At 40.4% G+C, this 21173-nt stretch overlaps 1 protein-coding gene across 5 annotated transcripts in view; it reads right to left on the reverse strand.

The window, feature by feature from the left end:
* Positions 1 to 21173, reverse strand: part of TENM1 (teneurin transmembrane protein 1) — a 316457-nt gene that overhangs the window by 163716 nt on the left and 131568 nt on the right. For 4 of the 5 annotated variants that reach the window (XM_069986814.1, XM_069986817.1, XM_069986813.1 and 1 more), the window contains exons 10-12: positions 8631 to 8816; positions 6609 to 6632; positions 4992 to 5138 (exon numbers count right to left, since the gene is read on the reverse strand). In XM_069986814.1, coding sequence (XP_069842915.1) covers positions 4992 to 5138; positions 6609 to 6632; positions 8631 to 8816 — 357 coding nt within the window. The remainder of the gene's footprint in view (positions 1 to 4991; positions 5139 to 6608; positions 6633 to 8630; positions 8817 to 21173) is intronic. The other variant, XM_069986815.1, reaches the window with a different exon arrangement.

The following is a 21173-nucleotide window of genomic DNA, read 5'->3' on the forward strand; positions in this document are numbered from 1 at the left end:
TATTATAAAAAAGCCTATCCACAGGCTAAGCATGCCTAGGAACGTATTTAGATATTTTACATTAAGGTAGAAATCTTTTAGACTAAGCATATTTTGAATAACAGCAACAGGCATATTAATCTAAGTTTCAATGTGTAACTGGCGATCAATGGCGTTTGAACCCAGGGTGAAACATGAATACTTAAATCACTTATTATACTTCAGAACAATGAGCACTTTAGATGTAAATACAACTACATGTTCTGCTATACGCATTAGTATTCATCCATTTATTATTATTATTATTATTATTATTATTATTATTATTATTATTAATTAATAATTGATACCACTGGGTTCATGTTTTCTAAAAAAAAAAAATCATTATATGGTTTGGTAATTCCAGGTGTTACCAACTCCAAGATATTTTGTTGTTGTTGTTGTTGTTGTTTGTTGTTTAGTTGTTGTTTTTTGTTGGCTTTTAGTGAACCAAACTTTCCAAACTTAGATTCATTACGAACTTCACAAAAAGTTTGATTATCAAACCAAACCAAATTTTGGAAAAGTTTGTTGGCTGTACACTACATAGTATACTACAGTAAAAGGGCGCGTACAGGGTATTAACCATAATTCCACCCCCCTGCAAAGTCACACTTTCTCCTTCTGTATATACTGTATGCAGTGGCATGTCGGCAGGCCGCTATTCACACGTACACACATTAAGGGCTAGTTCACATGGAGCAAAATGGGTAAAAAAAATCCCTGCCGCAGAAACCCGTCTGCCTCAGTATGTCAATAGGACGGCACGTGCGCCTCCGCTTCTGCGGCTGCTGTTCTAGGCCCTACTGGATAGATGACAGTGCTGCTACTGCTTACATCATCAAAACTGGCTATTTTAGACACTACTTGGTCCAAGTGAGTGCTGCTGGGGTTACTTCTTCCACTCTCAGCCGGCTGTTCTAGGCCCTACTGGGTCCAAGAGAGTTTTGCTGGTGTCAACATTTGCAACTCTGTGTCCTAGGCCCTGTGAGGCCAAACCTGTCACAGGGCAAATAAGGCTTAAATATATTGTATGTCAGTCTGTCTATCTCCTAAGAAGTGACATGTCACTTCATTTTAGGCGCAGCTTTCAAACTTGTGTTTTTGAAAACAATGGGACATTAAAACTTGCTTTTTTGCAGCAAAAGAAAAAAAAGCACATGCTATTTTGACCCAGTTTTCAAGGCAATAGAGCCCTTACTGTCCCACTATTGTAGCTCCAGTTATTTAGCTGTTTTATTGTGGTTCACTTAAGGTTCAGTACGGACGATCCCAAATTTTTCTGAAAAATTTGAAAAAAGGACCTTTTTTTTAAGTTTGCTCATCTCTACTTATTTTCCTAGTCAAATAATCCCAGGGCATTGTGCAGTATATAAAAAAGTGTAATTTAAGTACATGATATATGAGTCTTGCAACATCGGAACAGCAATCGGTACCACTACCCTCACTCTTGCAGTGTAGCCTGTAGTCCTGATGGGAGTAGGAGTATATAATTATATCACATAGGTGGTGCACCAGTACACAGAAACATCAGACGATATCCACATTTCAAAAAGTAAAGAAATGGGGGGCACTCACTAAGTCCTTTAGTGACAATTTATTTAGGGAATGTTAGACATAAAATCTAGAGTGTCTTTCTGAGCATCAGAAGACACCAGCATGAACAACCGTAAGATACGCTGGATTGTATGACTAACTTTTGCAAAATAAATTGTCACTAAAGGACTTGGTGAGTGCCCCCCACTTCTTTACTTTTTGAAACATAATGAATGAGCAAACATTCCGTATGTGTATATGTTTAAAAAGCACCTACTTTTTTTTATTCATTATGAAGCTAGTCAACTAACCTGAACTTTCTATGTGATAAAGATGCATTTCTGGTGGAAGGGCAGATGATCATTATTTTAAAGTCCTTGTGCCTTCTAGACTGTATGCTTACAGTCTCTTAGCTTATTTATCTATGTTTAGAGATGAGGATTATTACGTTGTCCTCCTTACAGGCAGAGATGGTAAAGGCTTCATCTGGCCATGTAATACTGTGCTGATGCATCATGGGATTAAAAATATTAATGAAATCTATGCATGAAGCAGGGCTGCAATGAAAGAGATGAGGTAGCGGTGAGGAATAAAGTGTGCATTATATGGGCAAAAAAAAACAAAACAAAAAAAAAAACAACATGTGATAGAACTAATTTAACGGGGTTGTATGGATTGAAAAAAACAATTTTCAAATTCCCTATAATGGAATTCTGAGTTCAGGACCCAGTTTGTACTCAGTAATGCTGTATTTCCCTAACAGTAGCACTTCAATGGTTTTCTTCTTAGTCCCTGGTCCCTTCATAGATCATAGCTAATAGATAAGGGTCCCAAGAGTTGGAAACTCTGTGATCAGTTCACCATCAAGAGAGTCTTTCCACACATAGAGATTGTTCAAAGCGGTTGGAAATTAGGACCATGCATGCATCACTGATATCACAATCATGAAATACAGGAAGAAAATGCATAATTCAGTGGTTTAAACAATTTTACTGAAGCAAAGAAAAACTTTGCATGGCTGACAGTTCCTATTACTTCAGATGAAACACTTTTATATGTGAGTTCAAAGGTTCCTCCAGTAAATGCTATGGGCCCTAAATTTATATAATTTCTATCTAAATTAACAATGCTATATCATTCACCAATTATTTCCGCCTTTCTAACATTACATTTTTAGCTGTAAAGGATTGACACAATCAAACAAATCAGATGGGAAATCTTCCCTTCCTTCCCTTAATCACAGCTTGAACTTTTCTTTATGGATATGTTAATATGAAAAGCCCATATTTTCATGTGTGTAACAGCCTAGGACTCAACCACATTAAAACGCTGAGCTACTGCTCAGCAAATTTCTTAGCCATACTGAATCACACCATCTGGCTGAAGACAGACAAACCCAAAATGATTTATAAGCATTAAGCACATGAAAGCACTGAAGTCAACTTAAAGGGAGAATTTGCTGTACTCAGGCACTAAAAAATTGTCATTGAAATATGATGAGTCTCATGATGTCTTGTAACTACGTTGTAGAAATTACATAGGGGAAGTTTGCAAAACATGGCAAAAAAAAGGAACTCAGAATATTAAAATTTACAGTACTGCAAACAATTTTTTATATACAAGTCTAATATCTTTCTTGGAGTGCACCCACTACATCAATGGGATCAGTCTAGATTCATTCGAATTATATTTATGGGTGTAGTATCGGACGTCTAGACATGATAATATTTACAGCAGTAGCGAAGCGTTTGGCTAGGCTCGGCAGTCGGCCTGTAAGCCGGCTGCTTTTGAACTCCATGCAGCTTCACTCCGGAAGCAGCACAGAGTTCAAAGGCAGTTGGCTGACAGGCCGACTGCCAAGCCTAGCGAGGCACTTCGCTTCACTACTACTGTAAATTCTTGAAACACACAAGGTATGTAAAAGTAGTATGTAGCTTCTGCAGTCCGCCCTCAATCCAGAGGTGCTCAGTCGCACACCGATATCTAATTCTTCCAACTGTAGAACATAGTAGCAGCGCTCACCGAATACTAATACAATGCTTTATTTTAGGTCAGGATACAGACATAGAAACACAGTGTTTTGCACAGACATGAGCAACGTCCGTTTCACAGTGCACAATACACTTGCCAGCTTCTTCTGTGCCTCCTGCCTATGCATATGCATGTATGCATAATTTAGTGATTAGTGGTGAGCGAGCATGCTCAGTCAGGTATAGTGCTCTATTGAGAATTGGGGTGCTCAATCAAGCTCGATGCTCGACCATAGCACCTCATGGTGCTTGGATAAAGGTGGCCACACACCATCAATAACTTGCCTCAGTTGTATTGCCCACCCACTGAAGAAACCTATTTGATTTTTTTCATTTTCATTTTTGTATATTTCATTATACTGCAGATGTTGAAAAGAAATATACAAAACCTGAAAGAGAAAATGTGATAGGTTTCTGCAAGAGTAGACATTACAACTCCGGCAGTGTGCACCAAGGCTCAGCAACTGCTAACCCTGCACCCCCTATAGTTAAGACCCTATGACTGGGATCCACTACAATTTTTGGTATGACAACAAACTGGCATAAATTGACAATTACCCCCTCCCCCCTTTCATTGGAGCTTTTGTAATGATTGAAGCAATGAAGATAATTGTTGAGTGGATCCATTAAGATTGTAGCTATTTATTCTCTAAGTTTGACTTGAATGTGGAAATGGCTGTGATGCTCTTTTTTTGCATTACTACAGTTCCTTACCTTTCCTAGACCTATTTTGTGTGTGATCTGCAGAAGTATTATACGCCTCTCTCCTCGGATTTACTTGGAACCTGTGTAAGGTCATGTGATGGAAGGAAGCAGCTTACACTTAAAGGATGTGTTTGTTGGACCATTAAATGCAAAGACGGAAACAATAACCTAATCTAACTGCTTTTCACCGAGAGATCAAAAGCAATTCCTAATGAATAATGATGTGTTGCCAGGATGGTTTATCTTATGAAGGAAAACATACTGAAATTTAAGCGCAGAAACGTTTATCCTCAGACTATTAATCACACAATGTAATCATCGTATTTGTCCTCCAAGCATATACTGTGTCAATCAGTTTGGTGGGTAAAGGATTTACTATAACCCAATTTTACTTAATGACCGAAGCCAATAAAGAGAAGGTTGCCTTTTTGACTACTCAATAGGAGAGACCGCCCATTGTCCTTGAGGGAGCAGAGATGTAAATCTTTAAAAAAAAGTAGTTCTGGAAAACAATGGGGGTCCTTCTTTCCTCCTTTCCTGGATCTTTCATTTCATTAGGAAATAAAATCTTGTATTTTTACATTTTTTAAAACATGAATTGCCTAGAAAACATTTATAATCCAGATAAAGTGAATAAATTGGAACTATTTTATATCATACATACTGTAATATTAAGTAAAAGAACACAAGAAAAATAGTTACCAGAATCATTATCCATATTATCAGCACAAGCCATTTCCATTATGATATTGCATCCTGCTCCACTCCAGCCAACTTGGCATACACAATGCCATCCATTTTGGTCAAGTGTGCACCTCCCATTACCATAGCAAAGACCAGGACATCCATCTTAAACAAAGATGTAAAAACTATTATTAGACATCATACAATACAGATCTGTAGCACAGTTAAAGTGTTTGATATGCCACTTCCAGATCAGCAGCGACATCCTCTGTTAATCCGGAAGTTCAGGTCTCCATGGATATGGAGACACAATGACACCATAATGCGCGTTACCCCCATTGGATCCAGTGGGGGTTAGGAACATTATGGCCTTATTGCTTCTGCGCATCCATAGAGACCCGAACTTCTGGATTAACAGAGGATCTTGCCACTGATCCAGAAGCGGCCCATTGTGACAGGTACACTTGTTAGTATATTGTAATACTTTTACAGAGACTGTAACATCAAAGAAGTTATCCAATAATAACAACTCATCACTCATCAACAGGATGTGTTTGATCACTGGGGGTCCCATTCATTTAATCTCCATGATCAGGAGAATGAGGGGTGTATGCTTTGGGAATCCTTTTCATTAATCCGATCTAAATATAAAATGAAGCAATTTTTCCAATAGTGTTTGTCTGTATACCAGTACCCGGTAGCGGATTATAATAGGTCCATTTCGAGTGGTAGCCCGGGGCCCTGAACCCCTTGGGGGGCCCATGGCCCACCAGACAGACATACTTTCAGTGGTTTATTTTCCTACAGTTCTGCCATGATTTGCAAACAATCACTGTGTTGTTGTTTTTTTTTACCCCGATTGTTCACCAATCAGGGCATCATGACTTTATCTATCCTGTACTATGAACACCACCCTTGTGCTGCCATAGTTACAGTGAGGTGGGGGGCTAAGGCTTGGTGAACAGCCCGGGGCCTATAGTAAAGTTAATCTGCCCCTGCCAGTACCCTAACAAAAAGTATAATGTTCTTGTCTAAGGTCACCTTTATCTTCTCCCCTTCACCCACCCATACCCCTTCTCTGCATCCATCATCTCCCTTCCTTGGTTGAACCTGAGGGACATGTGTTTTTTAGCTGTATTAAATGTGTTATTGTCAAACTACTTTGTGACTGCGTTTCTTTTAGAAGTGGGATGAGTGTGACACACAAATGTTTACAAGTGTGAACACTGCTCAACCAGCCCGCCACTTCAGGTGCCTGATAAGAGTCAAGTCCAAGTCTACAAATGAAAAAAACATGTTTTGATGCTGCTTTTAGGTCTGAGCAAAAGATTACAAAAAAGGCAATTTTTTTTTATCTACTTCAACGGTGCTGGATCCCTTCATTTTTCACAATAACACACAGTATTTTGTGGTTTCAGAATTACACATGAAAGTCCATAGGTACAACATGACATTTTAGGTTTCATTAAGCTTAAAGGTAACATATCAACAGCATATATATATATATATATATATATAGTGACATGTCAGGGAAATATCAGGTTACCCAGGGGGCAAAGAATCTGCAAACATTACACATGCACCTTATTATTTCTTTTTCTGTGATACATTTGAGCATTGTTTCTCAGAACATACCTCTTACAGCATCCAAATAGTGAGCTGAAGGGGAAGCAAAAAAACAAAACAAAACAACAAATTATAGAAGCATGTATGCATTTTGAAGGCACAAATTAAAATGATCAACTAGGATCCTAAGCCGTGCAATGTAGATGAATATTCAGAGTATATGCAGGCACAATCACTCATATTATTAATTATGCTAAAACACTGCATGATGGGATGCCATAACATAGACAGTAATATATGACAGCAGATATACCCCAATTATAGCTCCGCCGCCTCTGAAACAGAAGCTGAGAACTAAGAGATGAATCGCAAATGTAATTAGGAAACTTTGTCCTCCTTGTTGCTGCTTTAAGGAAAGGCCTGGAGGTATGAATCATTAGCTTAGGCTGATTTTGAACACAAGCAGGAACAGTGCTATTTATATTTGATATTTCCAATTGTTTGGTTTTGTAATTTAAATTGAACATTAGAATACAATGTATACATATGGGCCCAGATGTATGAATCTGTCTAATATATAAACTGTCTAGTTTTACCCATAGCAACCGATGACAGCTTCGCTCTTATTTCTAACATAGCACTAGTAAAATCAAAGCTGAGCTGTGATATAGTGTGGGCTACCAGTTACCCACCTTACACCCACCAGATTATATACAAATTCAAGGCAAATTTTTCAGAAAACTACATGAACATCAGAATACAATTGAAGCAAACCATGTTGAAATGCTGCAGGAAGAATAAAGGATGTCAAGGATCTTGAGATCTGCAGCATGCTTTATTTGTGTGTAGAGGGAAAGTTCAAACAACCGGCACTCCGTTAACTTCTGCGGCGCGGTGCTCGTGGCAAAGAAGTCACAAAATATGGAATGAATCCCGGTAGATTGCTACAATAGATGTTTATTACATCAACGCTGCACGCGTATCGACCATATCGGTCTTTATCAACAGCAGTGTGTAGAGTTGGCCTGGTCTGCTGCAGAAGTACGATGAGTGTTTCTCTTCAAGTGAGGTGACACCCATGGCGAGTTTCACACTACAGTCCTCATGTCAAAACAGATGTGTAACATCTGGACTGATGTGAAGATTTGTAAATCAGAGACTATGTTCACCTCTCACAAGCTTTATTAAAAAAAGTATTCTCCTCACGTTGAGAGTTCTAGTTTCTTAACAGATGAAAGAGTGGCCTCCATTACACACTTGAAAATGTACACTGGTAGTAGTTAAAGAGATATAAAAATGCATGCTCTGTAGATGTAATAATATGTAATGACACAATGGGCTAAGTTTATCAAGACCAACTCACAAGTTCATCGGTCTAATATAAAAGCCTGTCCCAATTCGCCAAATTTATTAAGCATCTTCATAAATACGGCTAATCTAAGGCTGCCACACAGAAGGAGCAGGAATCTACACCATAGTTAAATCATGTTGATTCTGGTGATTCCTATTTTGTCCCATCCACTTCTTCGCCTATCAAGCGAACAGGGCTTGAGTCTGCAAAAGATCTACAATTTTTTTCACATGTACGCCAGGTGCTGGCTTAATAAATCTGGGCCTAGATCTTTTTTTTTCTATATCAGCACAACAAAACAAATGATGCCAAATAGCACTAAGGACAAAATACAACTTTCTGCCATATTGGAATATATTCAAATTTATTAGATTTTAATTTAGACTTAAATTTATTACCGGAAATGAGACGTGTAACTAATTTCACATGGATGCAATGTAGCTGCAATTTCGTATTTGCCTACCCAACCCCAACCTGACAATTGTCAGTTCAAGTCATCAGGAACTCAGAAATGTGGTTGGGCCAAGACTTGGTGGAAGTAATGAGGGTGCCTAAACATGTTACACCTATGTAAAACCAGCTGTACTCCGAGTATTGTCATGACATTTTTTTTTATTTGATATCAGTTTATATTTGTATTATTATTATTATTATTATTATTATTATTATTATTATTATTATGTTGCATTTTGTTTTTTTGGTATAACTTTAACACAACAATACTCAAAAAAATAACTTACCAATGGTACACTGTTCCCCCTCCCATCCTGGGCTGCATTCACACCTTCCATCTTTACACTGACCATGTTCTGCACAGTTGGGATGACAGGTGCGCTCTTCGCAGCTGGCTCCTCCCCAGCCATCTTCACATTGACAGACACCTCCTGAGCATACACCGTGACTTCCACAGTCCATCGCACACAGCTCTGGAGGAACAATAATGAGCCAAGGTGTTATTATGCCATGCAAAAGCTTTAATGTCAGCTCTGCCAATGCAGTTAAAGCTATGCAAATCCTTATTAAAAGTATCACAGCATAATAAAGCAACGCAGATTTTCAGGAGTAAATTCAATTACAAGTAGCACTTCTACTGTAAGTTTTTTTTTTTCTTCAGGAGAACAAATTCTAATGCAAATTTCACTTAGTTGACAACTGGGAGTCCATCACATTTATAATGTTAACTTAGTCTGAACAAAGTATTGCACTTGGGCAGTGTTCCAGAATTAGAAGCTTGATAGATGGAAAAGAAGAGAATGCACTCTGGAGGGTAAAGCAATGACTTCTCAACATAAAAAATATGTATTGATCTGCATGAAAAATGCACAATACAAAAAGAGGCTGCCGGCAGCTGAACCACACTAGTTTTTATTGTGTGGCTTAATGTTGCCAAAAATGCAGAGTGAATTACATGTGTAAAGGTAATAAAGCATATTCTATTTCAAATGACATGTTCTGCCTATCAGGATACTGTCATGGGTTGGGATGGGTAAAGAAAACAATAGCCACACAGTCCAATAGATCTCCCCCCGTGTGTGTATCTACAGTAGTCAGCTTCATAAAGATTAGAGATATACTAGAGGTAAATGTCTTATATATATGACACAATGGATTCATTTTAATAGATGAAAAGAAAAACCAATGGATCTCTTTGACTTAAGTTCTTTCATGTGTCTGTCTCTTGTAATGGGTACAAAATATTGTGGAACAAACTATTTTGTCCATTAAAAGCAACAAAAACCTGTTGGAATATGATGAGAATATACAAATCGTTAGATAAATCTCATAAATATCAATGGTGACAATGTGACATTAATGTAAGTTTCTAGATGTCTTGTGAGGTGTACCAGTTTATTGTGCTTGGTACCCACCAGAAAACCAACAACAGCATCATGGATACCAAAAACTCTTTGACGCATCTTGGGTACATATTCTAGCCATTCCGGGTTAATTCTACAAAAGATATAGTATAGCACAAATTGCTTAAATGGTTTCAAGTTAGAAAGTATAGATCACCTACCCTTTTGAAAGGGAATTGCTACCAGATCAGCGGGGTGCCAACACATTTTTGCCAACAGTCTGGCAAAAAGTTTATTGTGGGAGTGGTGGGAGTCAGACTCCAAAAAAATTGATTATTTATCCTGAGGATAGGTCATAAACAACCTTTATCAGGAAAACATGCATTAAAAACTGCATAGCCAAAGACTACAGAGTTCTCATGCTGACCCCTGTCCACTACTAAAAGTGCCTAGAATGAGCATGTGGGCATCAGGTGCGTTCAATTCCTGTAGGCACCCACGTGACCTCTTTGCTTACTGGCCTGCTGCTAAGGAGGCCAGACGTCAGGTTCTCCAATGCATCTTTATGATAGCCCTCTCATAGAGATGCATTGGAGACCCTGACTTCCGGCCTTGCATAACCCTTAGAAAAAAAAGAGGGTCAAATGGCACCATAGGACCAGAAGAAAGCCATGCCACTGGATACAGGTCATCAATGGTAAGTACTGTATATGTGTGTGCAAACCTAGAGAGTGGTGGTGGGAGAATGTTTCTTTAAACACCCCAGAAAGCATCAAAAGAAGAACACAAGCCAGCAGAAGCAGTGTAATGCTACAAGAAATGTTCTATTGGGATCCATATGAAAGCTAATATCATATCCACCAATCTAAAAGACCCCTCCTTATGATAATTGTATTCACTAATGGCAGTGGCCCTGTTTTTAGGCCCCCCCCCCCAGTCACACTACAAAAACTGCTCATGACAAGGAGTCTAAGCTGTTCAGGTGGCCTCTAGATTTACCAGATTTCAATGAGCATCTTGAACATCTGGAGCGTGCTTACAAAACAGGTCCTATCCATTAGTGCCCCATCTCGAAACCCTCATGATTTAAAGGATCTGCTGCTAACATCTTGTCACTAGATGCCATAGGGCACTTTGTGGCTATATTAACACACCGTAAAACAGGGATGTGGAACCTTCACCCCTCCAGCTTTTGAAAAACAAGTCCCATCATGCCTGGACAGACAAAGCTTTAGCTGCTTTCTATCCCTGGCATAAAATAAAAGCAAAATATAGACATAATTTTGAGGTAACAATATGGCGCTATTTCCAATTTAATAATGCTCTCCATTAAAGTCCAGGGGTAATTACACAGCACGGTATAGGATAATGGCCACAATTGATTACAACTATCTAAATATTGAAAATGTTCATTATTTACGTCTTGCCTTTGCAAAGTATAGCCTTTTTTTTTTTTTTTTTTTTAATCTGTTAACACACTCCTATTTTCACTCAAATTTACATTCCTATTTATTTTGGTATTATTTTACTGTGTGTAAACCTAGCCTTAAACTCCATGCCTCAAAAGTATAGCATTGCTTTGGGACCAAGTGGTTTTAATGTTATAGATAACCCATGTACTGTGTATCATGAAAAATCTTCTCTCTTCCAACAATAGAAGACTTAAAATTTGAATGTAAAATTCCCATCAATAACTTTCACATTACAGTTTGTTGAGACAAAGTGAGCGGAAATGAAAACAAACTGTTAGCAGCTGGCAATTTACAACTCATAGAACAGCAGTGTCATTTCTCATTTGCTCTTGCAATCTTATGAAAATTTTTATTCAATACAGCTTCATTTTATTATCCTTTTTCTGCATCTAGACAAGGCTGACCCCAGAAGACATGTGTACTTGAAACAATTCTTCTCCGGATATAAAAGGGGATTTTAGTAAAGGACATAAAGGATCTCCTGCATGTTTATTTCTGCCTGCAATAAGCATCACTTCTAAAGCAAGAAGCAACTTCTGATATTTTGTATTTTAAACAATGTAAAATAAAGGTTAGTTCCTGTTCCGTTACTGTTTAATACCCAAAGGGGTTTCCCTATTTAAATACGCTTTTGAAGATAAACATCCTGTTCAGATTGCAGACAACTGAAAATATAAAGTAGTTCAGGTGGAAGTGCCTAGAAACATAGGGCCCCTCCAGAGGTAATAGCAATATTCACAGTGGGCTTTGTTTCAATTCTGTGTATAAAGGTACACAGAAGGTTTTCTAGTGAAATAAAAAAAAAAAATATTTATTTTTTAAAGACTTGCTGAACTCCTCAGTCTTCTAGATTTTTCCAATACCATCCTCGACCTTGTATTGCTTCTATTTCTGCAATGATTAACACATAAGAATCTGATATTTTAGATAACAGCAACATAAAGTTTGAACTATAACAGCATTTATTGGGGATCTTGGATTATTACATTACATTGGTATTAATACACATTTTTAGATAAGCAGTAATGCTTTTCTCCAAGAATTGCTGATAATTCAGCAGCCAGTTCAGACTCCTTTCTGAATGTAAGAGTTATAATCTTGCTCTTTGCCATTACTGTTGCACATCTGTGTTTCAGAATAAAGCTATAAACAGACACTGTTAACTTTATCTTCTTAGGGCCTAACTCATGCCAGCTAAACCCAGCAGAGAATACAGTGCCTTATAGAGGCTCTATGCAGTTACACAACTAGTGCCATACAAACCCTGGGTACAGGCTACAGATAAGGCTGGGTTCACACTACATTTTTGCAATCCGTTTTTTGCAAAAAACGGATGGAAAAAAACGGATGCAACTATGTGCATCTGTTTTTCCATTGCATTCCATAATTTAAAAAAAAAAAACGGATCTATTTTTTTTACCGACACAAAAACGTGGTCGACCACGTTTTTGTGTCCATAAAAAAATGGATCCGTTAATTTTTTATAATGGAAATCAATGGGAACATGGATGCATCCGTTTTTTGCAAAAAACTAATTGAAAAAACAGTTTGCAAAAACGTAGTGTGAACTCAGCCTAAGTCCAGCCTTACCTTTTCATAAGATAAGTTAAGGAAAGGAACTTTTCTTGACAGCTTTTGACCACAATATCCTAATATGCTATTACAGCACTCTAAAGTCCTCATTTGGATATAGTATGTCCCGTCATGACCTCAAGTTACTTGTAAAAGCGAACAATCTTACAACAGGCATCACTGAAGATATTAAAAATAAGGTAAGAATGGACACATTTTCTCCAACATAATCATTGATATCACAGGCTATATATTTTCCTGCTGCCACCTCACCTTCAAATGTCTCATTTCTACACATTTTGGTTCCACTTATTTACCAACATCTCTTTCCCTTCTTTAGAAAAGACTTGCTTGTATCTTCATGCATCGTTTTGACTGCTCATGATAAGAATTTTTCGTAGTGGCACATAAGCTATAGCTTCTGAGTTATAATCTCCCAGACATAAGCATTGTCTGAAAACTATTTTTTTTTTTTAAAGATTGCATTAAGAATTGTATAAATAAAAACCATAATGCACATCTTTGCTTATTTTTTTCCATTTAGATTTTTCTATAATTTACATTACTGCTTTTAATAGTGTCTATATTATTATTATTGATGATGATGATTATTATTATTATTATTATTATTATTATTATTATTATTATTATTATTATTATTATTATTATTATTATTATTATTATTATTTATACATTTACCATACACTAGTTACAACTCCATTGCACTATGAAAGGTATCCACGGCCATTTATTTTTTCAGATGCTACTTGATCAATCTAGATATCAAAGTTAGCATAAAGGAAAAAAGTAATATTCAGACAAGTCTCTGGAGCCTACCCAGTTATTTCAAATCCTTCACACACAGCTCTCACATTTCTTATTCATTTTCTACCAAAAAGTAGTTTCATGTCACAGTGCTTATATTCTAAGATGCATTCCTTTGAAAAACCTCTTCCTTATCCCTTGGCACCTAACAATATGTTCTGTCTGTAAGAAAGATTATGAATATTAACCCCTAAAGAGTTCACTGGAATGTCTCTATGTGGAGGAAATGTCTTCTATTTACCGTATATAATTTTTTCTGTCAGCATAAATATGAATTCAGTAATAGAAATATGAAATAAAATTCCTGTAGATGATTTTGACATGCCAGCAACTATTTTGTATTATTACTATTGTTATTACTATTATGTAAATTTGACTCTATTAGGAACCTTAGCTTGGAGAAAAGACAGGAATAAGTATATTGTATATCAGAACTGGACTGATATGCTGAGTACAGTTAAAATTATTGGTGCCATATGGTTTCAGAAAATCATTATGACTATCATTGAATTTTTATAATTCTAATTTAGAAGGAATAAGCACACAGAAAAATCTTCTTTTTCACAATCTGTAACCACATATGTATAAATACATTTAGGCTATGTTCCCACAAAGGAAAAATGATGGCCATCTTTGTATTTTAGTGCCGAAAAAATCTACTGTATGTATTGGTAATGATGGCATCATAAACATTATTTGTGTCCATCATTATGAACAGACAGCCGTATTTTGCAACTAAATTCATGCTCATACTCAAAGATGGCTGTCGTTATCCCATTGTGGGGGACATAATCTTTGGGGGGGCTACCATAATTCTTAAGAACAGTGATCCTTCTTTGAATATACACACTGGGTATACACACTGCTGATTCATTAACATGTTATGTTACTGCCAAATGTAGCCAAGTGCTGTATCAGCTATCTTCCTGAGTGATTTGACTATTCTCAGAAATATTGTTTAAAATAGGAGTATTCTTTTTAAAGGAATTTTCATTTTTTGACATACATAAAATATATGCCATAGATGGTGGTCCTACGTCTGAGATTTTCCTATTGAGAAAGTAAGGGTCCTCTGCCCCCTGTTACACCAAGCAAGGCAGACATTTATAATATTGCCTGCAAATATGTCATAAACACGTACTGTCTCAGTATACAGACAACATATGACCTGTTCCTGCCGTTTTCTATCCTGCATGATCTTCTGTGATATATATATATATATATATATATATATATATACACGTTTATCCAATAGATTTAAAGCACTCCCCCCTCCAAATACCAGCTTGTGCATTAGGCTGTGTTCACACATACATTCCCGTTGAATTTTTATTGCGTTCCTGCATCATTTCTGTCTTTCATTGTATTAATGCAATGAAACACTGACATGTGAGAACATACCATAATAGTATGTACTGTATATAAGAAATAAAATGTATCCTCACTACTATATATGTTGCTTGGCTTGGTGGTCAGCAAGCCAAGTTGCTAATAATTGCAATGATTGTTAAGCAACCTGGTGAATCACAACAAGGAGGATCCAGCAAAGTGGTTCTGTAAAAAGTCAGATACTATATACTGAAATGTTATCCATTGCTAGTTAGCTTATTGATATCCAGATATTGATAGGATTGATTTATTCCCTTCTTCGGCCTTACAATGTTTATTAGATTGTTTTGTGAATCTGCTACAAAAACTCAGTTTATGGATGTCAAAGAAATAATAAAGGACGCTCATACTTCACTAAGGAACCTGGACAATCCTCATTTCTTGTTTGTTTTTGGATTAATGGGTTAAGAAGCTACTGTAGGGATCTTCCCGGGGGATGGTGTGTTTGGACACAGTTCAGGCAGCAAACTTGGGCTCATAAAACAGCTTTGGGTGTTTATTTGTAGCATAAACAGTCCAGCAACATAAATACAGCAACACCGTGCAGTGAGAATAAACAAAACAAAAAGTCCTGCCCGTCTGGGCGCTTACTAATACAGCAGGTTACCTCTCTGGCACTTCACTTGGCAGGTAATATTGCAGGGTGTGCATAAGCCCCAGCTCCCAGCGAACACACCATGCAGGCTGTTCACTCCTGTCTGAGAGCAAACCAAGGATCCTCTGCAGGGCTTTTCTCTGTCAGGCTTGATTAGGGCCAGAGACACCTGACCCCAAAACCTGACCTGGATCGGGGGGAGGGAATGGCAAATCCCACTACCAAAACCTATCTGCCATTCCATGTAAGTCCAGGCCCGGCAATAATAAATAATAGCTCAGCAGCATAACACTGCTGAGCACAGATGCCTCCTGGACTTACCATCTCACACTCCGTATTAACCTGGGTGAGATGTACACCCCCTCGAGCACTTTTCCCGTGACATGTCCACATATCCCCCCCCTCTTTTTCAGACCGGAGGGCTGAGCGTATTGTCCCCACAGGCAGTGTACCCTTGATAGGGCGTCCGCATTTGCCTGTAATTTCCCTGGCCTGTGTTCCACAGTAAAATTAAAGTTTTGTAGGGACAAAAACCACCTAGTCACCCTTGCGTTTTTCTCCTTGTTTAGCTTCATCCATGTTAGGGGGGCATGGTCTGTCACTAACCTGAATTTCCTGCCTAGCAGGTAGTACCTCAGGGACTCTAGGGCCCACTTCACTGCCAGACACTCTCGCTCCACAATGGCGTAGTTTTTCTCGGCCGGGGATAGCTTCCTACTCAAGTACATCACCGGGTGCTCCTCGCCATTCACGACCTGTGAGAGGACGGCACCTAACCCTGTGTTAGAGGCGTCTGTCTGTACCAAAAACTCTCGCCTAAAGTCAGGGGTAACTAGCACAGGCTGTTGGCACAGGGCAGACTTAAGGCTTTGAAAAGCCTTCTCGGCCTCTGGAGTCCATGTCACCATTGCGGACTTTGCACCCTTTGTCAGGTCAGTTAGTGGGGCTGCAACTGAAGCAAAATTCGGCACAAACCTCCGGTAATAGCCCGTAATACCCAGGAAAGCTCTGACCTGTTTCTTTGTGAGGGGTTGAGGCCAATTCTGTATTGCCTCGATTTTATTTAGTTGTGGTTTCACTAACCCCCTCCCAATAACGTAGCCCAAGTATTTGGCCTCCTCTAAGGCTAGTGCACACTTCTCTGCATTGATGGTTAACCCCGCATCACTTATGGCATCTAACACCGCCTGGACCTTACAGAGGTGACTTTCCCAATCCGGGCTAAAAATGACCACATCATCGAGGTAGGCAGCGGAGTAATCACGATGTGGTCGCAGAATCAAGTCCATCAACCTCTGAAAAGTGGCAGGGGCTCCATGTAACCCGAATGGCATCACTACGTATTGGAAGAGCCCATCAGGGGTGGAGAATGCAGTCTTCTCTCTAGCCTTAGGAGTGAGTGGGATCTGCCAGTAGCCCTTAGTGAGATCGAGGGTAGTTATGTACCTGGCATTACCCATCCTTTCTATCAACTCATCTACCCTGGGCATGGGGTAGGCATCGAACTTGGAGATCTCATTTAACTTTCTAAAGTCATTACAGAACCTCCAAGTTCCATTGGGCTTTGGGATTAGCACAATCGGGCTGGACCACTCGCTCTGGGACACCTCAATGACTCCTAGGTCAAGCATACGTTTTACCTCAGATGATACCGCCACTCTCCGTGCTTCTGGTATCCGATAGGGCTTAAGGTTTACTCTGCTTCTAGGCTCAGTTTCAATATGATGACTAATGAGATGCGTACGCCCTGGTAGGTCAGAAAACTTGCCTTTATTTCTCTGCAGGAACTCCTTAGCTTCCTGCTTCTGGGACACTGATAGAGTGTCACCAATCCTGACCGGAGGGATTGGTGGTGACAGATGACCAACAGGCTTTGTCGCCACCAAGGATTCCCTGTCTTTCCAGGGCTTGATCAAGTTTATGTGATAAACTTGGAAAGGCTTCCTTCTACCTGGTTGGTGTACCTTGTAGTTTACCTCACTGATCTTCTCTACAATTTCATAGGGACCCTGCCACTTTGCTAAGAATTTGCTTTCTACCGTGGGAACAAGAATGAGTACCCGGTCACCTGGGCTAAATGTCCTGATTCTTGCAGAACGATTGTAAATTCTGCTTTGGCCCTCTTGCGCCCTCTGGAGGTGTTCCCTTACTAGGGGCATTACAGTGGCTATACGGTCCTGCATTTGTGCTACATGCTCTATAACACTCTTGTATGGGGTGGACTCACTTTCCCATGTCTCTTTCGCTATATCCAACAAACCCCTAGGGTGACGACCATAGACTAATTCGAAGGGAGAGAACCCTGTGGATGCTTGGGGTACTTCCCTAATAGAAAACATCAGATAAGGTAGTAAGTGATCCCAATCACGACCATCCTTTTCCACCACTTTTTTTAACATATGTTTCAGGGTTTTATTAAACCTCTCCACTAACCCGTCTGTCTGTGGGTGATATACAGAGGTACGTAGGTGTGAGATTTTAAACAGTTTGCATAGCTCTTTCATTACCTTTGACACAAATGGGGTACCTTGGTCGGTCAAGATTTCTTTGGGGATCCCCACCCTGGAAAACATATAAAACAATTCCCGTGCAATTGTTTTAGAGGCAGTGTTTCTTAGGGGTACAGCCTCAGGATAGCGGGTCGCGTAGTCCAACACAACTAGAATGTACTGGTGTCCCCTAGCCGACTTTACAATGGGACCCACCAAGTCCATTGCGATCCGGTCAAAAGGTACCTCTATGATGGGGAGTGGAACCAAAGGACTGCGAAAATGCGACACTGGAGCGCTAAGCTGACATGTGGGGCACGACTCACAGTATTTTTTTATGTCAGCATAAATCGCAGGCCAATAAAACCTCTGGAGGACTCTCTCCTGTGTTTTATCTGTCCCCAAGTGGCCCCCAAGGACATGATTATGGGCCATGTCGAGTACCTGACGCCGGTACGACTTAGGCACCAGAAGCTGTTCCACCACCTCATCATTAATCCTAGTGACTCTATATAAGAGATCATTAGTCACAGAAAAATGTGGAAATTTTTTCTCAGCTTCTGGCTCCTGAGGTACCCCATTCATAACAGTGACCTGCTCTCTCGCATTTTTGAGAGTGGGGTCCTGTAATTGTGCAGTACCAAAATTATCCCTAGACACCTCTAAGTCTGGAACATTTTGCGCAGTGGGAGGAGCCTCTTCCTCACCAGCCAGGACCTGCAAAGGAAAAGCATCATATTCCTCCTGTACATTTTTATCATTTACCGTGGGTAATGCAATAGACTTAGGGGTCTCCTCACTCCTTTCAGGGGATTGTTGTTTTCCCCATAGAGCCCAGAACAAAGGAAAATCGCGCCCCAATATCACATTATGCATAAGGTTTTTAACCACACCCACTTCATATTGTACCGTGCCTAGTTCAGTCCCGACATTAGCCAGTACTATAGGGTAAACCTTTGTATCACCATGTATGCATACCACACTCATATGTCTTTTTGGCACAAAGTCCCCAGCCACCAGGCTGGCATGCACCAGGGTGACAAGGCTTCCTGAGTCCAGCAACGCCTTAACAGGGAAGTCATTTACAGTAATGTTGCAGACTTGTGGTTCAGTCTCTAGTCCAGTGACTGCAACAAAAGACGGCTCCGCAAATAGCGACTGACGCCGGCTAGCGTCACACTCCATGGGCTCAGTGGTAAGAGGGCAATGGGCAGACATATGTCCCGTCTCATGGCATCTCCAGCACTGGATAGGGCCTGGTCTCCTTGGCAGGGAGTCCTTTTTAGGGCCACTTAGCCACCGGGGACCATCACCAGTCTTTTGCCCCTGAGTTACCTCCTGAGCGCTCTTCCCTCTATCAGCACCCCTCCACACTCCCCCAATAGATGGAAGTCTCTTACCAGATGATGGCACAGATCTGGCACTCCGGGGAGGTGACGGTGCTGCAGGAACATCACGGAGGTAGTCCTCGGTCGCCTGGAACCTCTCCACAAGGCTGATGAGTTCGTCGGCACTCCTAGGGTCGCCTTGTCCCACCCAGCGTTGTAGATCAGCAGGAAGGGCACGGAGGTAGCGATCCATCACGACCCTCTCTAGGATCTGGGCAGGAGTAGAGGTGTCTGGCTCCAACCACTTTCTTGCCAAATGGATCAGGTCGTACATCTGGGACCTCGCTGACTTGTCCAGACTGTAGCTCCAGTTGCGGACCCTCCGGGCACGGACAGCAGCAGTAACTCCTAGTCGGGCGAGTATCTCTGCTTTTAGCCGAGGATAGTCTTTCACCTCTTGCTCACTGAGGTCATAGTAGGCCTTTTGAGGTTCGCCTGTTAAATAAGGCGCAATCACTTCTGCCCACTCAGTGGAGGGTAACTTCTCTCTCTCAGCCACACGCTCAAAGACAGTTAAGTAGGCCTCAATATCGTCATCAGCAGTCATCTTTTGCAGCGCACGCTGCACGGCTCTTTTCACAGACAAAGTCTCTGGCGCGGCTGCTGCCACCAGCTGGGGATTAGCACCTGCAGACGCCTCCTGCTTTGCTATCAGGTGCTCAATAAGTCTCTGTTGTGCAGCCATTGTCTGTTCATGGCGCAGGTTAGCGGCGGTCAGAGCCTGTTCATGGCGCAGGTTAGCATCTGTCAGAGCCTGTTGTTGCTGCAAACTCACTTGCATTAACTGCTTCATCATCTCCTCCATGTTGCTTGTCTGTTTTTGGAGTGAAGCAGCAGCCTTCACCCAGGACATAAGCAGCTGTAGCCAAGTTGATGCACACCGTTGCCCCTAGCAACCGTTTTGCCCGCTCCGCAGCACCAATTGTAGGGATCTTCCCGGGGGATGGTGTGTTTGGACACAGTTCAGGCAGCAAACTTGGGCTCATAAAACAGCTTTGGGTGTTTATTTGTAGCATAAACAGTCCAGCAACATAAATACAGCAACACCGTGCAGTGAGAATAAACAAAACAAAAAGTCCTGCCCGTCTGGGCGCTTACTAATACAGCAGGTTACCTCTCTGGCACTTCACTTGGCAGGTAATATTGCAGGGTGTGCATAAGCCCCAGCTCCCAGCGAACACACCATGCAGGCTGTTCACTCCTGTCTGAGAGCAAACCAAGGATCCTCTGCAGGGCTTTTCTCTGTCAGGCTTGATTAGGGCCAGAGACACCTGACCCCAAAACCTGACCTGGATCGGGGGGAGGGAATGGCAAATCCCACTACCAAAACCTATCTGCCATTCCATGTAAGTCCAGGCCCGGCAATAATAAATAATAGCTCAGCAGCATAACACTGCTGAGCACAGATGCCTCCTGGACTTACCATCTCACACTCCGTATTAACCTGGGTGAGATGTACACCCCCTCGAGCACTTTTCCCGTGACATGTCCACACTACCTAGAATTTACATACTATTCATTTTATTATAAGCGCTTGTATAAACCTACAGTAAATGAGTTGTTGGTGATTAGAGATGAGCGAATACGATTTGATCGAGATGGTATTCTATCGAGTATTGCGGTATTCAAAAGATTCAAATTCAATCGAGTAGTGAGTCGAATACGCTGGAAACATCTGAAATCCCTCCCATCGCAGTTGGCGCTTTTTTTAATCCAATGACCATGCAGGGAGGCCGTGAGGGACCCTGGGAGTACGC

Source organism: Dendropsophus ebraccatus, chromosome 10, assembly GCF_027789765.1.
Source record: "Dendropsophus ebraccatus isolate aDenEbr1 chromosome 10, aDenEbr1.pat, whole genome shotgun sequence".
Classification (NCBI taxonomy): domain Eukaryota; kingdom Metazoa; phylum Chordata; class Amphibia; order Anura; family Hylidae; genus Dendropsophus; species Dendropsophus ebraccatus.